Source organism: Pseudorasbora parva, chromosome 5 (genome assembly GCF_024679245.1).
Source record: "Pseudorasbora parva isolate DD20220531a chromosome 5, ASM2467924v1, whole genome shotgun sequence".
NCBI classification, from domain to species: domain Eukaryota; kingdom Metazoa; phylum Chordata; class Actinopteri; order Cypriniformes; family Gobionidae; genus Pseudorasbora; species Pseudorasbora parva.
The window spans coordinates 39,795,465-39,817,505 of record NC_090176.1 but is presented as its reverse complement, the minus strand read 5'-3'; the positions used below and the strand labels follow the sequence as shown (position 1 = coordinate 39,817,505).

Below are 22,041 nucleotides of genomic sequence, written 5' to 3'. Positions count from 1 at the left end.
TATATATATATATATATATATATATATATATATATATATAGGCTTCTTAGAAGGAGTTACTGATTTCTATTCATTGCAAATTTCTGTCTGGTGTTTTAGGGCATGCAGCTCTTGTGTGCAACTATAACAGAGTGCTGGGATCAAGACCCGGAGGCTCGTCTGACGGCACACTGCGTGGTGGAGCGCTTTAACACTCTGGCACAGGAAGAGCTGGAGAACTCCATCTGCACCCACACACCAGTACTGCCATCTACAGAAGACCAAACCCCATCCCTCCCCTCCCTTCCTCCCTGCACAGACCACAGCACTGGCATCTGTCCGCATGTTACAGCTGACACGCAGATCTCCGATCCCTCCAGGCAATCGAGTCAAATGTGACCTGCCTGGAAAAATCTGACTTATTCTTGTAATGCATATTGATTCATTATGTGGAGCTGGTCTCCGTTTTTCTTTAAACGGTAATCTAAACCGACGGACAAAAGAGGGTTTCCGTCCTCAAATATCCTTATTTTCTTGTATAATGTTTTAAAGGATGTAGCTGAGATGGGAATTTCTCGAGGCTGCTTTGTGCCATGAAGCAACTACAAAAAAAACAAAAACAATAAAAAGCTATTGCAGGTGAAGAGAGAAGCGGAGGGTACGTGGCGAATAGTTGAAAAGTGTGCCATTCTTACTAAAATGTTTTCCCAAAAATGTTTACCACACATAATTTTCTGATTTAAAATGTTCCATTGCCCTTTCTGACTCACTCACTTATGAAATCCACATGGTCTTTCCATAAACTCAGTTTAGGGGGAGTTCTATTTGATTACGTCTCAAAAGGGACGATACACCCGCAATATAACTTCTGTTTTTAGGCATAAAAAGACAATTTCGTTTTATTGCTCACACAGGATTGTATTCCTTTCAACTAATTTTAGAATAGCTACAAAATGTGATTTGAATAAGTTTTTGCACCGACCCTTTTTTAACCACTGACCTGATTACTTTAATTAAATGACAACTACATGAAGGCTTTTTATCTGGGATTTTCTGTCCTACTTCAGAAGTTAAGGAACATCCTGTTCATTCTAGACTTTGATGATAATCAATTAGGTTATCCAAATTAAAAGAAAAAAAGGAACTTTTGAAAGATTCCCAGGACTCACTTCTGATGGTAAAAAGCTAATGACTTGTTACGCCAATGAGCTCGGGTCTCAAAGAGAAAAGCATGACACTGACTTGTCTAGTTTCTAAACAGCCTGCATTTACACTCCAGCTAAACTTTTTTTTTAAGCAATCTGAGGTTTACCGAAATTCTACAGAGCTACTTTGAGGGACAGGGAAAATTCATACCAGATTGCACATTGGAAAAAGAACTGATGGAGATAAATACTTTCTGTGCAAATGTCAACATGAACATATGGCAACCTGTTATGCTTTTTCCATTACTGAAGATGAAGCAAACAGAGATGTGTTGAGTCATTTTTGCCCATTCCTAGTGTGAACTGGCTTCACAGCTGTACAGTAATCACAACATAAAATGTATATGCATAACGTGTCCATGGACTATTTAACCAGCATTTTTGGGGTTACATTTTTACACTACAGTTCAAAAGTCTTGGGTCAGTGATATATTTTAATGTTTTTTAAAATAACCTCTTATGCTTATGAATTATTTGATCAATACAGTAAAAACAGTAATATTGTGAAATATATTTAGTCACATGATCCTTGAGAAATAATTTTAATTTGCTGATTTGGTGAGCAAGAAACATTTATATTATCTGTTTTTCACTTTTTTCCAGCATTCCTTGATGGATAGAACAATATTTATTTGAATATCTGAATATAACAATTATGTTCCAAAAATGTAATGCATTCTTGCTGAATAAAAGTATTAATTTCTTGATAAAAAAAAAAAAAAAGAATTCTGACCCCAAACCTTTGAATGGTAGAGTACATTAATACATTATTAAAAGGAAAATGTATATTTTAGGTGCAGTACATTTTTCACCATTTGTAATCACTGTTTTGCATGGAAACCTGTTTCTGCCTATAAAAAAATGGTGATTGTGAGAAAGTTAAAAATATTAAATAGTCTCACTGTGAGATATTAAATCACTGTGACACAATGAGGCAAAATTGCATATAAAGTCGCAATCACAAGAAATAAAGAGAATGAGAATTAAGATTGCATTTACAAATATAAAAGATATTTTGAAGATGCAATTGTGAGATATAAAGTCACATTATGAAAAATAAAGTCACAATTGTGAGAAATGTGTCACAATTACCTTATTAATATTTTTTATTCTAAGGCAGAAAGGGGCTTCCCCAGATTTGCCTTTCCTGGATTATTTTAAATGGTCCTGAAAAAAATGATTGAAGAATTTATAAAGTACAACCTATTAACTGAAACAAGATTAAATACCTGCATAAATACCTATAAAAGAAAGAGCAAAATCCATTTAGCATGTCACATTTCAACTACCAATGGATCTTTAAGTTATTGTGAAATATTTGCATCTCCTCTTGATACCACACAGACATTAAGTCAAATGGAGAAAAAAGTGCACTAATCGCTGAAATCCTTCAATATATTAACCCTTTTATTTTTTCAATTATATTTTCTGAGGCTACAGGGAGTGTATTTAAAACATCAGTGCAGTTGATGGCTCAGCAGAATGACTTGAGTCGAGAGCACAGCTGATATACGAAACACTTTGTCGGAAATCTGTATTTTGCAGACAGGAAAATAACAGAAGATAATATATACAAAGGCTGTGGCTTCAGTCTTACTCTGTTTTAATGAGAAAGCTGACGGCTGTGACATGGAACGGGAGGAAGACTAACACAAATAAGGCACCACAAGTTTCTCAGCGCAACCAATGCCAGGGCTGAAGCAGAGATTATATGAGAGACGTAACACTTCAGCCAGCACCGTCACTGCAACTGTCCTCAGCTGGCAGATCAAACGATGAAGCGTTTAAACACAACGTTTTGAAGAACTATGAAACCTCAAATTTCACCAGATTAAAACAAAAACTTACTATCATGACCAGCTGACTAAAACCTGAGCCTCCTGCAAGAGAAACATGCTATAAACACATCTGATTGCACTTAAAGGAATAGTTTGCTCAAAATTACAAATCTAGCTTCATTTACTCACTATCATGTCATTCCAAAGCCAGTATTATTTTCTGATTTTCCATGAAATACAAAATGTGTAATCAGGCAGAATGTCCCAAGCTTCTATTTTCCATACAAACAATGATTTGTAACTTATACTGTACATTATAGATCCCAAAAAACACCAAAAAAGTGCTCTATAATACTTGTATACAACTACAAGTCTTCCAAACCTGGTACAGTCGTCTTAGCTGGTAGCTTGTCTTCCACTCCCAAAAAAATCTCTAAAACCAGGCTGATGTTTTGCTGACCCGGTTTGAGACCAACTAAGACCAGCAAAACAGGTGGGTGGGTGTTTTAGCAGGGCCAACCAAAGACTTAAGCTGTTAAAGTTAACCGAGCAGTTAAGTTTAAATTTCAGTAAGTTCCTCTCATAACTCATATGACTTTAGAAGACTTGTAATATAGTGCACAAGTCATATGGACTACATAGAACAACATGAGGGTGAGTAATGTCGTTCCAAATCTGTAGGACTTTTCTTTCTTCTTCTAAACATAAGAGTAGATATTTTAAAGAAGGTTCATTGACGTTCATTGTATAGATTTTTAAAATATCATTGTGTTCCAAAAAAGAAATGGTTTGCAGATTTAAAATGACATGACGGTGAGTAAATGAGGACAGAACTTAAATTTTGAGGTGAACTATCCCTTAAAATTCTCTCTGAAAACTGTTCACTGAACATCATGTAGAAACAGAAGAGCAGTCCTCAACCCGAACGCTTCGATCTGGCCCAGATTTTGTGTATAGCACCTGCAAGCTTCATTTACCAGAGCAAGAATGAGAAAAAACAGCATAATACGAAAGCCAAGCCAACGGTTTCTCTCTAATCAAGACTCCAGCTGCGCCTGGCTCCGCAATAACAACTCACATCTTCGCCAGATATCGACACAGCTGTCCTTTTGAACTCCACCTTCTTGAATGAGCTCCCCTAATCCTGCATTTAATTTGATATACAAATCATTATAATTCATAAACTGTTTTAAAATAACCGAAAACTTTGACTGTACCATGGTCAAATACAGCATACCACGGTATGGTCAGATTAAGAAGTTTACCTCAAACACAATCCCACATTAAGAGCCATCACACTGTACTCAGCCCCCGTTACATACGACACTTGTTAAGGCAACATCAACAAAGAAATGAGAAATCATTCACCGTGTAGTTCTACAAAAATCTTACCATCGAGGGATGCAAAATATAAACATTAGAGTGCAAACCCGCAAGTCCACAAAGCATTACAAACACTCAAATTGAAGTTATGCTTCAGAAATTATACAAAGAAGAGTGTATGTCTTTATCTGTGAGAGAGGGAACACTGGACCAGAGGTTTACTATAACAGGAGGCTGTACGGTGCCTGAACTCAGCTCTTAAAAGGTCAGAGGTCATGGATTTTGTGGAGGGGGAACCGGGGAAGAGCTATGAGTTGCCGTTTTCCACAGTGGTTGGTAATACACCCAGCCTTCACCCTGGGAAAAAATAAAAAGAAAAGGGAATTGAAGAACTGGGGTTACCTCGACAAAAACACAATAAGATTTTTCGGCCCCACTTTATATTAGGTGGCCTTAAGTACTATGTACTTACATCAAGAAATAAGTACAATGTAGTTACTGTGTTAAAATTGTATTGCCAAACACCTTTGCTGATATTGAGGTGGGATACGGGTAGAGTTAGGGACAGGTGTGGTGGTGTGGGTTAGTTTAAGGGTAGAGTTAGGGTCAGGTGTGGTGGGGTGGGCTAATTTAAGGGTAGGGTTAGGTGTAAGGGAAGTGCCAACAGATGTAATTACATGCAGGTATTTTTTTAAATGTAAGTACAATGTAAAAACACGTATGTACACAAAAAGTGCATTGTATCAAATGATTAACTAAAATGTTAGTACAAAGTAGTTAAGGCCACCTAATATAAAGTGGGTCCGATTTTTCTATTGGCATTTGGATTAATGCAGAAAATAAGCTCTGTGACCAACAAAAGTGTATGAATCTTACAAGTATTTGTTCATCAAGATAATCTTCATAAATGAACACAGCTGTTTTGAAGCCTAAATACAATCAGCAGAAGTAAAAAGCTAAAGTTAGGCTATAAACCAACCACTAAGATTCCAACAACTCACATCTACTAGTTGGAAAACTTGAGTTAGAAGAGTCTGCAAAAAGCATGATTATAAACAATAAAAGCAGACTACTCTAGATGAGTTTTCCTGTTCAGCATGATGACGTTTATTGATGTTTATTGTTGATGCTCAATTATTAATAATCTTGGTCACATTTTAGATTAGAGTCCAATTCTCACTAATAACAAACTATTCATTGTGACTTGCCTAAATAAACTCCTAATTACTGCTTATTAATAGTTTGTAAGGTAGTTGAGTTTAGGTATGATTAAGGGATGTAGAATATGGTCAGGCAGATTAAGGCATTAATGTGCTTTATAAGTACTAATAAACAATCAATATCCTAGTATGCATGCTAATAAGCAACTAGTTAATAATGAGAACTGAACCGTAAAATAAAGTGTTACCTGGTTCTTATTTTCATCAGTGTTGTAAATGGTTTTTGTGTAATATTTTAGTGGAAACCATAATTTTTCTCAGAATTCTTTGATAAATACAAAATTTAAAAGAACAGAATTTATATGAACTATTAACTATTTTATGTAGAAATTATTATATTGTTAACAAAATAATAATATGCAGATGTGTTCTTACTTTGCGCTCAAAGTATTTGGTCCTCCATGCTGTCTGTGTCTCTGCACGATGCCTCTCCTCTTTCCTCTGCCTTTCCTCCAGGAAACGCTTGTGTTCCGTGGCTTTATCCATATCCCGTTCCTTCAGAGACTCGGTCACATGTTGCCACAGTCTCCTACAGAAGAGTCACAGGTTAAAAATGGAGCCCTCGCACCACATTAATCCTTTTTCAAAAATGATAAAATTATTGGATCCAAAAAATGATGTTTTTTTTACACTCCTTTCTCCTTAGAAACTTAATTTCTCAGCCCTTCATTATATAACTATTCCTTAAGATTACTTTTTTAACTATTCCTATTGATTACTTATTGTTTTAATAATTAACCTTGTAGTTAAGTGTACTGTTAATTTTGCTCCTTTAAAACATTACATCACACTAACACTGTTGTGTGGATTGAATACAAATAATACACTTTTGCATAAACTGGTGTTACCTGGACTCGTAGGCTCCTTGCAGCTCATTGGGCCGTACTCTTTTTCTGGTGACAGGGAGCTTGGTAACATCTACGACACGTGTCTCCCCGCTGGTATAGATAAACTCCAGTGCGCCGTTCCACTCGCCCTGCACGCGGCACACCACAGAGTTGGTGGAGTTGTGTTTGACCTCCGCGTTCACTCTGAGGAACAAAGCACAAGCTTCTGTTACAGTCCACTGGCTCAGCTTTCTGATTAAAGCACTCACTCACATCAAGAAGAACCCAATTTTACTTGATAAGTCGGCGTGAAATGAACATTCACCCCATCTATTTTCTAAATGCATGTTATTGATCAGCCTCCATCCAATCAACAACCGATGGATAGAACAAAATGCCTTCCCTACATTTTCTTATTTTTCTATGAACTTTTTACTCAGATGTATGTTACTCACAGTACGGAAGACAATATCTGTCGTTGCTCCTGTTTTATTGCGCCTTTAAGATAATTTACCTTGCAGAACTCAATTTCCTCAAGTACAAAAAGAGTCCTTCAAACAACTATTTTGAAACTATTGTTACATATTTCTGTCTGATTGTTTTGTGAACCTGACACAAAGTGATAGAGCAGTGCAAAGTATATTGGACTGTTAGCACATTTTCCTATGTGTATTCAATCAGTGCCACTGCTTATACATAATTTTGTTAATTTTATATGAGGTACAGAGATTTCCTTACATTACTTTTAATCATGAGATACATTTTGTTTTTGACATACACTATATTGCCAAAAGTTTTGGGAGGCCTGCCTTTACATGAACTTAAATAACCTATTCTTAATCTGCAGGGTTTAATATGGGATTGGCCCACCCTTTTCAGCTATAACAGCAACTCTTCTGGAAAGGCTTTCCACAAGGTTTAGGAAAGTGTTTGTGAGATTTTTTGACCATTCATCTAAGCACATAGAAGCGCATTTGTGAGGTCCGGCACTGATGTTGGTCTCCGCTCTAATTCATCCCAAAGGTGTTCTATCGGGCTGAGGTCAGGACTCTGTGCAAGTTCCTCCACACCAAACTCACTCATTCATGTCTTTATGGACCTTGCTTTGTGCACTGGTGTGCAGTCATGTTGGAAAAGAAAGGGGCCATCCCCAAACTGTTGCCACAAAGTTGGGTTCATGAAATTGTCTCTGTCCAAAGTGTCTTGGTATGCTGAAGCATTTAGTTCCTTTCACTAGAACTAAGGGACAAAGTCCAACCCCTGAAAGACAACCCCACACCTCCTCACTCCACTAAACTTTACACTTGGCACAATGAAGTCAGGCAAATACTGTTCTCCTGGCAACCACCAAAGACAGACTCATACATCAGATTGCAAGACAGAGAAGAGTGATTCATAACTCTAGAGAACACATCTCCACTGCTCTCTAGTCCCGTGGCAGCGTGCTTTACACCACTGCATCCAATGTTTTGCATAGCACTTTGTGATATATAGCTTCGATGCAGCTGCTCGGCCGGAGTTGCTTTTGTTCCCAATTGCTTCCACCTTTGTATAATACCACTAAAAGTTGACCATAGAATATTTAGTAATGATAAAATTTCACAAATGCACTTTTTGCACAGGTGGCAAACTATCACGATAACGCGCTTGAATTCACTGAGCTCCTGAGAGTGACCTATTCTTTCACAAATGTTTGTAGAAGCCGTTTGCATGCCTAGATGCTTGATTTTATACACCTGTGTCTGTGATTGGAACACCTGAATTCGATTTGGAGTGGTGTCCCAATACTTTTGGCAAAATAGCGTATATGTACATATAATACAAATATTGATTAACAAACGCATATGTATATACTGTACATGTAAAAAAACCAAATGTATTTTTTATGATTTAAAGTTATGTAAGGACATCTTTGTACCCAATTAACTAAATCATGTATAGGCAGTGGCACTGATTGAATACAAAGAAAAATTATATTTCTCTAAACAGGACCCTATAGCAAACTCACAACCCATCAATGGGCCTGTTTACACCCGGTCACTTTATACGAAGACCAGGTGTAAATGCCCTCTGAGAAGCTTTCAAAATGGATTTAAATCCGATCCCACACATCCGGCTGTTGAAACCACATATGTAAATTTTTGTTCTCCCAAAATGTTGTAGGCTATATTACGTTATAGTTAGATATGACAGCTACTCACTGCAGCGATGCGAAGTATTTCTTCAGCAAGTCGACGTGCAAACTGCCTTAATTTTAACTACAAGTAAGTTGCAGATGCTCAAAAAACAATCATCTTCATTAAAAGTAGACTAAATGCTCCTACCAGTACTGGTGGCGGTCTTTGATCTTGAAATTAGCTGATGATAAATAAAATGCAGCTCATATCTATTGTTTTCGTTGATGCAAACGTTGTTAATTTTCCATATAGTGGTGGAATTGAAGATTGAATTTATATACGTTTTGCGGAGACACATTTATTAAGTGTAAATGGAACTGTTTAAACAAATAGCTAGACAAATAGCCATCCGATCAGACAAACACATTAAGTGACCAGGTGTAAGCAGGCCATATAAACACTAATTTAAGTTTTAATGGAACAGCATAAAAAAACAGCCAGTTTAATTCTGGGGGTAAAAGTGTATATTTATATTTAAAATCGAAGGATCATGTAACACTGGAGTAATGGGAAAGCTGAATTTCCAGCAGCCATTACTCCAGTGTCAAATGATCCTTCAGAAATCATTGTAATGTGCCGATTTGGTGTTAAAAAAGGATTATTTGACAAACAGAAAATACCAGCATTTATCTGAAATAGAAATATTTTGTGACCTGTCTTTATCTTGATTCCTGATGTAATGTATTCTTGCTGAATAACAGCATCACAAGTCTTACTAATTCCTTTTGCATAGTAGTGTAAACTAATTAACAGTTCATCGGGGCTGGTGTATAAATTTACATTGAAAACCCTATACGGTCTCAAAGAAATGGAAAATGGAGACATGTAATGTGATCCAGTGTGATCCTGACCTGTGCAGCTTGCCCCCATAGAAAGGCTTTGTCTGGAAGGTGATGACTGCAGAGTAGCCCGTCTTGGCGCAGTTGACATTGACCTTTCCTCCCAGTTCCACCCAGGGCACAGTGAGGATAGAGCGGGCGTAAGCAGAAGGCAGACTAAAGGTGTATTCTTCACCATGCTCTAATAGGTGTAGATTACCTGCAAGCACAGGAAGTTAGCATTACTAATAAAACAACAATGGACCCATGGAAACGCACATAGTAAACTTAGTGTGAGGCAGGGGAAACGCACCTTCTCCGATCATAGAGACGCCAATGGACATGCCCATGAACTTGCTTTTGGTCCACACGTGTGTGTTGACACACATCTGTCTCTCCTGGCATTCTGCATAGAAGCCCGAGACAGGGGGATGATGGGAAACCTGCTCAGCCACAAATCGAACATTGTAGCAGTCTGACGTGCATGAGGTCCCCTCATTTGGGACACCAGTCTGAGGTGTTGTCGCTTTGGGTACTCTCCAAGAGCAGTGGAAGGTCTCTCCTATGATGGGGTTGTAGGGCTTCTTGGCAATGGCACCTTTGCGACCTTCATGGAAGGAAGTGAGGTAATACTCCACAAATCGGACCATGCGGTCCATCGGGTTGGAGCCATCGGTGATGGCCACAAAAAGGTCTGGATGGGACATGAAGTCTGCATACATTTCCAACAGAGAGCGCTTCTCCAGTATAAAAGTAGGCAGGACCACCTATACAGCCATGTGATACATCCATGTTATTTCACAATGCTATGTTAATCATATAACAGAATTTGTTTAAAATGATACGATTTAAAGAACCCCTATTATGGATTTTTGAAAATTACCTTTCATGGAGTGTGAATGAAAACACCCTGCAAAGTTTTAAATCTGAAAGTGCAGCGCATATATAATTATTGTGTCTCAAAAGTAAGAGTCGACTCAGAGTCAATTAAACGGTTTAGTTGAAACCTTGAACACTGCAGCGGTTACTGGATAGCATCATGTCGAGAAGATGCTGTGCTCTACAATGTGTTTATTGTGTTTCATATTATGTAGGTCTCTGGCTAACTGAGGTTACTACCATCTACTACTGTAAATCAGCTGTGGGCTGCAGTATTACCTAAAACTGTCATTCTTACTAGTTTGAGATAAGATATAGAAAGAATGGAGCAAGTTTTGTTTTGCAAACGTTAATGTTTACATCAGCTGGGATGTATGCACTATTATTGATACAGTTCCCACATGTGCACTGCAACACACACACACACACACACACACACACACACACACACACACACACACACACACACACACACACACACACAGGAAATAACAGTTGAAGTCCATAATGTCCCTCAATCGGAGTAGCATCACTGAGAAACATTCTGCTCAAGATTTGGTTTGAAAAATTAGTTCTTCCATCATTTCATCGATTCGGACTCGCACCGGGATTGATCAACGTCATCATAACGGTCTTTACAGTGTGTACAATCGCTGAACAAATGATAATGAATGTTTGTTTCCAAAATACGTGCTGTAAGCAGTAGACCAATCACAACAGACTGGGCCGTCTGACCAATCAGACCAGAGCAGGCTTGCGGAAAAAGAAGGATTTAGAGAGACTGATTCATCCATTGAGTCGTTTGAGAATCATTGAACATTGTGGTGATGTGCAATGTATACCATGAGAAAAAGATTTGATGAAACCTTTGATGAAACCTTTGATGCATGTAAGCCTGTTGTTGGAGACCTCCAAAACTACATTAGGAAACTTTAAAATGGCATAATAGGGGCACTTTAAACTTTTATCTGAGGTTTGAGAAAGACATAGGAAGCCATTAAAGAGATGGAGCTGATATACCCTGGTGAGGTCCATGCCCAGTTTCAGCTGAGAGAGGAGGTGCAGAATGACGCTGCGCTCCTCTTCGACAGCACCCAGATCCTCCTCCTCGACAGGAGAGGAATCGTCCACCTCCTGCGTGGCATCAATTTCCTCCTGCTCCTGAAACACACACCAAACTCCATGATTACATCTACTCGACCAAAAATACTGCAAGGACAGAATTTGTTTTTGGACTCCACACCTTTTTACCATAAACCTTTACATAATTTTTCAAAATTACTTTTTTTTTTTGGTCAGATTTTATAGAGCTAGAGGTTTATATACATACATACATATACATACACACACACATGCATATTATATATATATATATATATATATATATATATATATATATATATATATATATATATATATATATATATATATATATATATATTAAGATAGAGAGAGAGAGAGAGAGAGAGAGAGAGAGAGAGAGAGAGATTATCTAAAATTAATTATCTTAATTATCTAAAACTAAAATTAAAACTGACTGATAAATTTGACAAATAATACTGATTTAAAAATTTGATTCAAGTCTGATTTTGCTCCCATTTTACCACAAAAATCATAAATCTGATCACTAAAATAAGTAAGAGTATATCTATCTTAAAAGGCTCCACAATTTGAGGCATAATTTGCACAAGTGGAACATTTTTTTTTGTTTAGGCTAGACCCCAAATCCTAAGTATGATCAATAGTAATACTGCTTGCCTCAGCCAATACCACTAATGGTACCTGCCAAAAACAGCATTACATAGTTGTTTTTGTTTTTGAGACTGAAATCTATCTGCTAAGCTGCTTGAAAAAGTGGATTCTAGGATACAGCTAAGTGAAGCAAAATATTATTCAAGAATGTTTAGAGAAAAAAAACAAAAAACATACAGCATAGTTAACATTTAACACCGCAGACAAGTTTACTCAGGTTAATAGGGAGCCCTGTCTACAGTTAGACAATCGGGAGGCTCAGGTGTTTGTTTACATCAGGGTAACTGAAGCAAAGGATTACTCTTGAGACTCAAAGTCTGAGAGCCTTTTCCAAAACAACATCAGTTGTCAGTAATCATCATCAGCATCAGCATCTGCTATGAATACAATCACGCACAAGTGTGTTGTGCTGTGATAACATGCAGAGGCCTCAAACTATATTTGGGAAACTTTAGACACACATCTGTGAATGTCAAAATGCATAAATGCATTTGATATATTATATAACAAAATATCAAACCATGTATACATTTTATTATAAACAAATATTCACAAATATATATATACTGTTTATATATTAATGCACTTTGGTTATGAAACGTTAGTGGAAAACTATAGATAAATAATTCTAACACTGGTAAAATGCTAATATATACACTACCGTTTAAAAAGTTTTGAAATAAGTCTCTTATGCTCACCAATGCTGCATTTATTTGATAAAAATACAATAAAAACAGTAACTGAAATATTTTTACAATACAATTTTTTATTGGAATATACTTTAAAATGTAATGTATTCCTGTGATGGTAAAGCTGAAATTTCAGCAGCAATTTCTCCAGTCTTTAGTGTCACATGATCCTTCAGAACTCATTATAATGCTGATTTGGTCCTCAAGAAACATTTCTCATTATTAATGTTGTTTAATATTTTTTTTCAGGATTCTTTGACGAATAGTATTTATTTGAAACTGATTATTTTTGCAACAATGTGACATGTTTTTACAGTCACTTTTGTAATAAAGTGTAAACACTGTATCTATAGTGCTACCAAAACACTGCTGCTACTTTAAGCATCCTGACCAGCCCAAAATAACAGCTCTGGCTCAACCAATGGTGTGATTCAATATTTGTGGTCTAACCAATGGCAAACAAGCTTTAACTAGTTGAATTATTCTAGTGACACTGCTACTATTGTTTGAAACAACCACAAAAGAAAAGTCTTTTCAGTTCTGTGAAAAGCATAATTTGTTGGTTTGATATTTTGTTATCTAACAGAGTTATAATATTCATATATACTTAAGTGCAACTTAAGTGAACAAACATGTTTTTGTGAATAGAATATTTGACCAGACAAATCCAAAACAGCCATTCAGAAACTAAGCAAAAAATTTAGATACCAAACTTTAAAAAACTTTTTAGGTCAAGTGTGATCAATAAATAAAGATTTTCAAAGATTATTCAAACAAGATTTGATTCCTAATGAATCATTCAGACCCACTTGTAAAATGATTGACTTATAACAGTAAGCAAGAATGAGAGAGCTTAACAGTTAACAAGAAAGTTTAGATCAAGTCATTCTTACCCCAGCGATATCACAGGAGTCCATTTCTAAAGGTTCTAGAACGGTTCCCACTGTTTTTCCGTCATCTTTGGTGATGCTGGGTAGTGTCCCTCCATTCTTCAGGATGTCTGGGAGTTTTGGCTCCAACCACTCTAGGGCAGGGCCTACAGGGCACACAAAACCTGGCTCAGGGGTGCTCATATCACCGGCCCACCAGCACGATGCCGACAGGCCAACAGCAGCCTCTAATGCCACAGGATTTCTGGTTGTTTAGCGCTCTGACAACTGACACAGAGCTCTCAGTGGAAACCTGAGAACAGGGTCTCACCATCTGCACGAGGCCCTGCCCATTGTTGACTTGCTTGCCTTTTGGTGTGGAGACTAATCTGGTGGTTTTAGCTTTGTTCCAGTCATTAGGAAGTTCAGAAAGTTCACAAGGTGCCTCACTACTTCTACAACAGTGGAAATGCAGGTGATTTTAGAACTGTGGGATGTTTACATGTTGATTCTCTCCAGTCAGAGAGTAATAAAATATGTATGCTTCATGACTGGGTTGCATTAAAGTCAAGCACACAACTAGAAGTCTTTAGTTTTTGCAAAATAAATGTTCACCCAGTGGTTTTTGGGCCAGAAAAGTCTACAAACAGGCAGATCTGACAGGAGACATATTCATCCAAGAACTGACAACGGTATGGTAACACAATTTGGTAGGTCTGTCAACCGCCATGCTTACGTGACGCAAGCAGAGCTCTGGTTACCTGCAGAAGTCTATCAGTGGTGGATACAGTTCCTCATTAATTATAAAACAATATTCCACTCGCTGAGCAGGGCTCTAGGTCATGAATTCTACAGGCACAAACATGACCTGGGATTAATGGATTTGTGACCACAAACACTTGTATTTTTTCTGTAATATGAAATTAAAAATTAACTACATTTTTTGCTGATAAGCTATTGGTTATTTTGTTACAGACAGACACTAAAGTGAGCAGAAAGACTTGTGGCTCTGTGTATTTTGATCTTATAGCACTGACCTGGATTACCCATAAGGATCAGCGAGTTGCAGTGAATATGTGATTTAAGGTATTCAATAACTGTCTGATAGTGGATTTGGAAAGGAGAGTATTTGCGGTTCTATAAATGAGTATACATTATTCATCTTTGGATTGCATTTCAACAGCCAATATATGAGAGTTACACAAACTTTACACCAAGAAAGTATTAAACAAAAAGGGAGGGTGTACTTGCTCCTTTGAACATAAATCATGACATGCTAAAAAGAGTACTTTGAAAACATGACTAGTGATAGACTATTATATCAGCCAGGGCTGCATTTCCCAAAAGGATCGCAAGCCTGCTCAGATTGTACAAATTATTGGCGCTAATGATCTCTACAATCTAGTTAAGCTTACAATACTTTTGGGCAACGCATCCCAGGACAATTAATCAGTGAATATTTGGCTCTTTTAAGATTATTGTCTAATATCAGTGCCTGACTGGCCAATAAACAAAAGTGGGCTGTGACAATATCTACCAGTAACAAAAATCTAACAGTACTTGCAAAGTGACACTGCACTTTTTTTAAAATTATTATTACATTGTACTATATCGCATTATATCAGCCACTTTGCGCTCAAGATATATCGCCAGTAAAAAATTAAGACCATTTTTTGTCAGAATTGGAATGCCAAAAATATGGTCATAATTTTTAGAGTTCCACCGTTGAAGACACCCTTTGAAGCTAAACGCAGACATTTATATTGCAAGTCACAGACTGGACTTATGAAAACTGCAATGATTAGTCTACTATTAAAAGCATGAATATGATGTAAACAATAAGTCTAATATTCACATATGCAGTTCATAGGGGACATACATACACAGCAGTTACAGCATGAAATAATATTCAAACCTATAACATTTCACATGGATGACTTTTAAACATAGTCTATAACATTTATCTCACAAATCTTGACTCTTTATCTTGCATTTGCGTTTTTATATCTCCTAGTTCAGACTTTATAACTCACAGTTGAGTTTACATGACAATTCTGATGGGGGGAGTCGGAATTGCAGGATATAAACTTGCAATTCTGAGGGGAAAAAATGACTAAATAACAAGCATCTCTCACAATTATGTTTATCCTTCTAGGAAATGTGAGATAAACTCTATTGTTATAAACTTTCTTTTATTCTGTGGCTTCCACAGAATGCTACTGCAGAATTGTCATTTTCTGCCACCAGGTAGGTGTGTCCACAAAAAAAAGCCATCGGTTTGCAAACACAAAACAAGTATATACAGTACTATTACTCCTAAATGCCAAAATAACTAACTATAAGAGAAAACACGGGGAAATCTGCTGAACCTTTTCGTTTCTAAATGAGTTTTACATATCCTTTCAAAGTACGTTAAAAACAAAGGTCTGAACTGCAGTCGTTCCATGTAATAAACAAAATGTAATTTGCAAAGTGCTTTACAAAGTGATTGTTATTAAAGACCAGGGGGACAGTCCTGCAGTTTGTGAGTAAAGGTTGCTCAAGTTGGACATGCAAATTTGCTGCACTGACCAACAGAAAGCTACCTGGTTTGAAGGTGAACAGTGCGTCACTACACTTTTGACAACGGGTCTGTTTTTAGGACATTTTTAACCCATGTAATTCTAAGGGTCAAAAAAAGGTGAAAAAAGTCATGTAAACCTAAATTATGACTGTCTAAAACACTTGCTAACTTAACAAAACTAGAACTAAATATAAAAATCTAAATAAAAATAAAAGTAGGATATGCTTCCAATTTAGTGGTATAATCTTGTCAAGAAAATCAGAGAGGAATACACTTACTGTATGACACATGGGAGCAGCATTAGTCTAGATGAATTCCTGTGTGGGAAGCTGTGCTTATAAATAACCCACTTACTGCCTTTTACTGGAAGAGAAATGCTTTCACTTAACATCTAAGCACTGCAGTAGCATAAGAAAGTATATAGTAAAGTCAGGTTCAAGATTAGAAGAGGCTGACAGAGACAAAAAGCCTGACAGCTAGATGCCAAGCAATATGAACCTCACTACAAATATTTAGTTTTTTTTATTTATTTTATTTTTTTAATATTGTTTACATTTTTTTACCTGCTGTCCTGGCATTTTTTTTCTATTACCATTTACCACTAGGCATGTACACACTACACAAGTAATGGATATGTGGCGTGAAAGTGTAAACATATGGCAATGTAAACCTTATCTACTGTTACTAGGACTGGGCATTGACACAAATTTCACAATTCGATTCGATTTCTATTAGATTCGATTCAACTCGATAATGATTAATTGGGGACCATCAGGTACAGTACATGGTAAAAGAAGCTCTCTCTCTCTCTCTCTCTCTCTACAAATGCTGTAAACCCCAGATAATACAATACTATAATATTAAATGTTACAAATAACTGATTTGTAGGCTACTTGCATTTTTTTTTATGTTTTGAATGGCTTTGCTGAGGTAAATGTAGCATTAAATTACATTGTTTACAAGCTGTTTTATTGACGTATTTAAAATACTCATTGAATGATTATAAGACATTATATGAGGTTCGGTAAGATGCATGTACTGTATTTTTTAACATACCATCGGATGTTCATTCATGTTTATTTTGTGCTGTAACTAATAGTAAAGTGGAAGAAATCAGTTCACCTGCTCTTCGAGCGGCCTCTTTACTTGTACTGATGCACTTCAGCGATCTATCAAGCCACATTAAAGAGCGTCAACGTAGTATTTTTTATATTTATATTATTCTTAGGATTTAAAAATCATTATCGTTTCTTGTAAATGAGAGTCGATTAAAATCAGGAAATCTATATTTAAGCAATCTGTCACGCCACATTAAAGAGCGGCAAAAATCACATTTATTTTATTTCTATTATTCATAAAATATTAAAGGGGTACTTCAGCGCTGGGAAGATGAATCTGTATTTAAACTGGGTCATTAATGTAGTAGAAATGTGAAATCATTTTTTAATTTGGTGCTTTCTAGACTGAGAAAAGACAGAAAATGTATTTTTGTCTCATGGGGATGAAAGACTACAATTCCCAGAATGCTTCGCTGCCCTGTGAGGCCATTCCCAAAGCCACCGCTACTGGATTACAGAGACTGAGTTCCTACAATTAAATACTGAACGTGTCTGTTCAATATAACGATCGAGTTGCCGCGTGAGTTTCACAGCAGACTCAGATTACATTTAACGTCATAAATGAGTTGATGAGCTCTCGTGATGAGAGCTGAGGTAATCGCGACCACATTCGCGGCATACATTCACAACGCGTTTTCAGTTCATGCCTTTGGAAGCTTAACTTTCATAGAAATTAATTTGAGAAGTTAAAACACTTACATTGCTTAGCATCCGTTTAAATTAATGCCTGTAGCTGAGCTGTGCTGTAAGTGTGATCTCCATTCCCCATGCACGAGTTGAAAACATGCGGAAATGGCTCCCTCTGCTGGCTGTTGTCTTTAGCCTCTGGGCAATCATTCCTCTCGTGACGCAAATATCGTCAATTTGCGTCACGAGAGGAATTTTTCCAGAAATAAAATGCATAAATCTCTCGTCTCAGGGGGATATAAGAGGGGGGAGCACGATCATTTGAATATACTCCAGGGTTTCTACTGATACAAAGCCATATTATGTTAATCGCTGAAGTAACCCTTTAAGAATCAATATCGGTTCTTCTAAATGAGAATTGATTCAAAACGAGAAAATATTTTTTTGCCAGCCCTAACTGTTACAGCAAACATTGAGAAAAAAAAACCCCACAAGGAACAACACACAGATTTAAAAAAAAAAAAAAAAAAAATCTCACCACTGAGAGGAACTTTCTGCCGAGCCACTTGTTGGAGCTGCAGGATATGCAAGCAGTCGCTGAGGCAGGTCATAGTGGCCAAAGATGTGGCTTTCAGCAGCAGCAGGTCTTGGTCCAAGGGAGAAGGACCCTGGGAGGAGGGCAGACCCTCAATACACTGGATCAGGTCTCTGTGCTGGCCCTGCGCCTGGGTCATCATCTGGAGGAGGACAAAAACAACAAAAACAAAAGTTCAGATCAGATATTTCTAAAGTTACTAATGGACGGTGCAACTGGGCCTGTAAAAGCATCATTCATTCCCACCTCTCTGGCCTCCAGCAAGTGATCAGGAAGCAGTGATTTCCTGCTGGAGTAAAGAGAGGAGCCGCGCTGCAGCTGGGAAAGACCCAACATGGCGTTTGAGTTCTGGTTGACCCTGTGTTGAGATCCTGGAGAGCTGCCACTGCCCTGAGACGCCATGGAGAGACTGCGAGATTGAAGCGGTGGGTTTGTCTGTTGGATTATGGATAATTGCGGAAAGGATTAGTTTACACAAAAATTACAATATTTTAATTTTTTTACAAAATACTAGAATGATGATGATGATTTTTACCTCAGAGCCCCACAAAGAACAAATAATGGCCATTATGATTTGTACACTAAATTAAAAAATGTCATGTAAGAAACAGACCCTGAAAATATTATTCAACAATTATCTTTCCCTCAGCTGTATCTAATTTGCAGTCACATGTAGTCAAATATACGGCGGAGTCACATCATTCCAGTTAGCTTTTCATTTGTCATGTCAGCTTCTTTGTTTATCATCATATTGAGTTAGCAAATTTAAAAATCAGATACTATTAGTAAAGATATTTAATTTTTCAAAAAAAAGAAGTATTATATATATAATATATGAACAAAATTTTGATTAAATTAACTTGATTAGTTTCATTGTTATATTGTGGAAAATGTTTTAATTATTTTATCATCCAGCAATATATTTAAAATTGGATATATAGTATATCCTACTTTACCTGCATACATACAGGATACTCAATTAAAGCAATATATACTTTATAGTAAATCTTGGCTATGTGATTGTTTATATCGTTGTACAACTGTTTTATATTGCACAGCTCTAAGTATATAAAGTTGTATAAATATATCATATCTAACCTTTTCCACATAATATATACTATATATACACTATATAGCAGATCGCAACCACTATAAATGCAAAATGTAACTATATTATTGCCCAGCTCTTTATATAAAGTTGTATAAGAAAGTCCTATTTTATCCACATAAATACAGTATACTCACATAGGGCGTTATATACTAAATTAAATATCTCAACTGCTTGATTGCGGCAAAATGTAGAACATATTAATCGCTCAGCTCTAATCTGATAAACACAAAGATATTGTAATCATTTACATCATGATTTTCTGTAAAGCTACTTTGAAACAATGTGCATTGTGAAAAGCATTATACAAATAAATTTCACTTGATTAAAAACAATTGTATGAACGAAATGTATGAACAGAACAAAACACTCAGAGGAGCAGAAATATGACACTCCATGGTTTTAAATATGTACAAAAAGATAAGCTTTCACATCATACCAGACTTAATGTCATTGACGGTTGGTTTTGGTCCTCGGAAGAAAGTTGATAGCTTATTGGTTTCAAAACACATAATGGTGAATAACTGATAAAATAATCATACATTTTTGCAGCACTGTAATTGAACAGATTGTCTGTCTGTAACTTAGGAAGTCACTGAGCAGTGGTAACAGTATTACAAGTGTCTGGTTGTAAGTTCACCTTGCCCATCGCCTCCGTGTGGTGCTGCGTACAGATCTGCAGTCGGCTGACCCAGTGCTGACGCTCCTTCGCATCTGAGGCTGAAGTTACAAAGTGAAAACGATTTTTAAATAAACTATATTATTGAGATCAAATTTCAGATCAGATCAGTGATGCACGCTAGTATAAGGATCCTTTTTACAAAAAGCTTGTGATATGATTGAGAGCATAATCTAGGGTTGTTTTAACCCATTCTCTAGGATGAAAATGTGTATAAAAGGAAGTAAAACTTCTGAGATTTAAAAAAAAAGGTGGAGAAAGAGAAACATTAAAAGTGATAATGTGACAACCTCTGAGTTTGTATTGCTCTCCGCTGATGGCGTTGACGGTGAAGGTGTGTGAATCTTCATCGCTGGGCGAAATCACTGCACCGGCTAACGGCAGCGAGCCTCGTGGCTTCTGACTCCTGAACTGCTCATTTACAAAGTATTCCAGCAGCCCTGCCTCATTGTTGAGCACAAAATATCTATAGTAAGCGAAACATAACAGCTTTAGAGAAAACTGAGGAGGTTGTGCCCGTGTTGATTAAACAGATGAGGCATATCATCTGAGCATATAAGCAGGCCTACATGGAATCAGTGTTATTTTAGAGATCCTAAAGTTTTTAATAATAATATCTTGAATTAGTTTTTATTCTTATATTTTTTTTAGTAATTTATATTACTTTGTCACACACACACACACATATGCATTTCAGTTTTACTTATTTTATGTTGCCTTGACAACAAGTAAAATGTTTTTATTTTATTTAACATTTATTTTATTTTAAGTAACAATTTTTGTAATCATTTTAGCTTAGCTTAGTCTAACTATAATAACCCTGCATGAAATATGTATCCTCAGATTTGACACACTTGTTATTTTTAGGTATAAGGTATAATTATCCTCATTGATTATGTGTTTGTTGTTCATTAAGTATTTTGGCAATTACATTTTATCTGCAGAATACCAAAGATTTTCCCACTAAATCTGCACAGATTCCATTTGGGCCTATTCATAAATGATGGATACATCAGACTCACCGATACTGCCATCCAGTCACAAGATTGGTGTACTTCATCAAATACCCATCCACCTTTTCCATCAGATCACTTCAATTAATAAAAAGAAAGTTAAATTCATGAAACCGAATGTTGTAAAAGCACTAGTGACAGATATTCATACTATTACTAGAATATATCACCAAAAATCAAGCATAAATCTGTATATTACACATTTTTGCAGGATGCTCGAAGAGAAATGTCCCCATAACTATTTCAGATTATGGTATGTAATGAAAACAAAATGAGACTGAGTCTCCTTTTGTGATACATTGAAGAAATTAAGTCTTATGGCTCAACATAGGTAAATGAAATAGGTTATATCAGTGTCGTGATTAAGTCCAGCTTACTCCGGAAACGGACTACTAGACAATCTATTTCTCACATAAAAGTTATTGCATTTGCTATTTGATTTCGAGTCATTTTACATAAGTTAGCATTGTTTGTTTTAAAATGAGAATATATGTGTGAAGTACCTGTACTGCCAGGATTTGGAGCCCGTCCTGCAGGAACCCTGTGAGCTGCTGTGATGCTCCACCACGGCTTCAGTCTGCATGATTGGATCCTTTTAAAGATCTTTAACACAGAACACTTCACCTAACGCTCAAACACGGACCACCTGATTTCATATGGCGAAGCTCAAGTCGAAATGATTTGTTATGGCCGCTGTTTTAATCATCGCACTGGTTTAATGCTCTGAATTACAGAACCACTGGCATGTTTATGTCTCGTGCAGCCATGACAGAGCGTGAAGTCATTCGCGACCCACGTCATGTGACAGGAGGTGGGCTAAAA

General features: G+C 36.7%; 2 protein-coding genes across 2 annotated transcripts in view; one reads left to right on the top strand and one right to left on the bottom strand.

The window, feature by feature from the left end:
* tgfbr2l (transforming growth factor beta receptor-like) overlaps positions 1-3,521 on the top strand; it is a 19,056-nt gene extending 15,535 nt beyond the window's left edge. Inside the window, exon 7 of the mRNA XM_067444318.1 lies at positions 100-3,521. Coding sequence (XP_067300419.1) covers positions 100-378 — 279 coding nt within the window. The 3' untranslated portion in view covers positions 379-3,521. The remainder of the gene's footprint in view (positions 1-99) is intronic.
* Positions 3,519-22,041, bottom strand: osbpl11 (oxysterol binding protein-like 11). Its single transcript, XM_067444317.1, has 13 exons — positions 21,723-22,041; positions 21,229-21,297; positions 20,497-20,672; positions 20,168-20,247; positions 18,666-18,854; positions 18,363-18,561; positions 13,541-13,683; positions 11,227-11,367; positions 9,641-10,094; positions 9,361-9,547; positions 6,354-6,536; positions 5,881-6,034; positions 3,519-4,642 (listed from the first exon to the last, which is right to left on the bottom strand). The coding sequence occupies exons 1-13, from the start codon at positions 21,800-21,802 to the stop codon at positions 4,559-4,561; spliced, it is 2,139 nt and encodes a 712-aa protein (XP_067300418.1). The 5' UTR covers positions 21,803-22,041; the 3' UTR covers positions 3,519-4,558.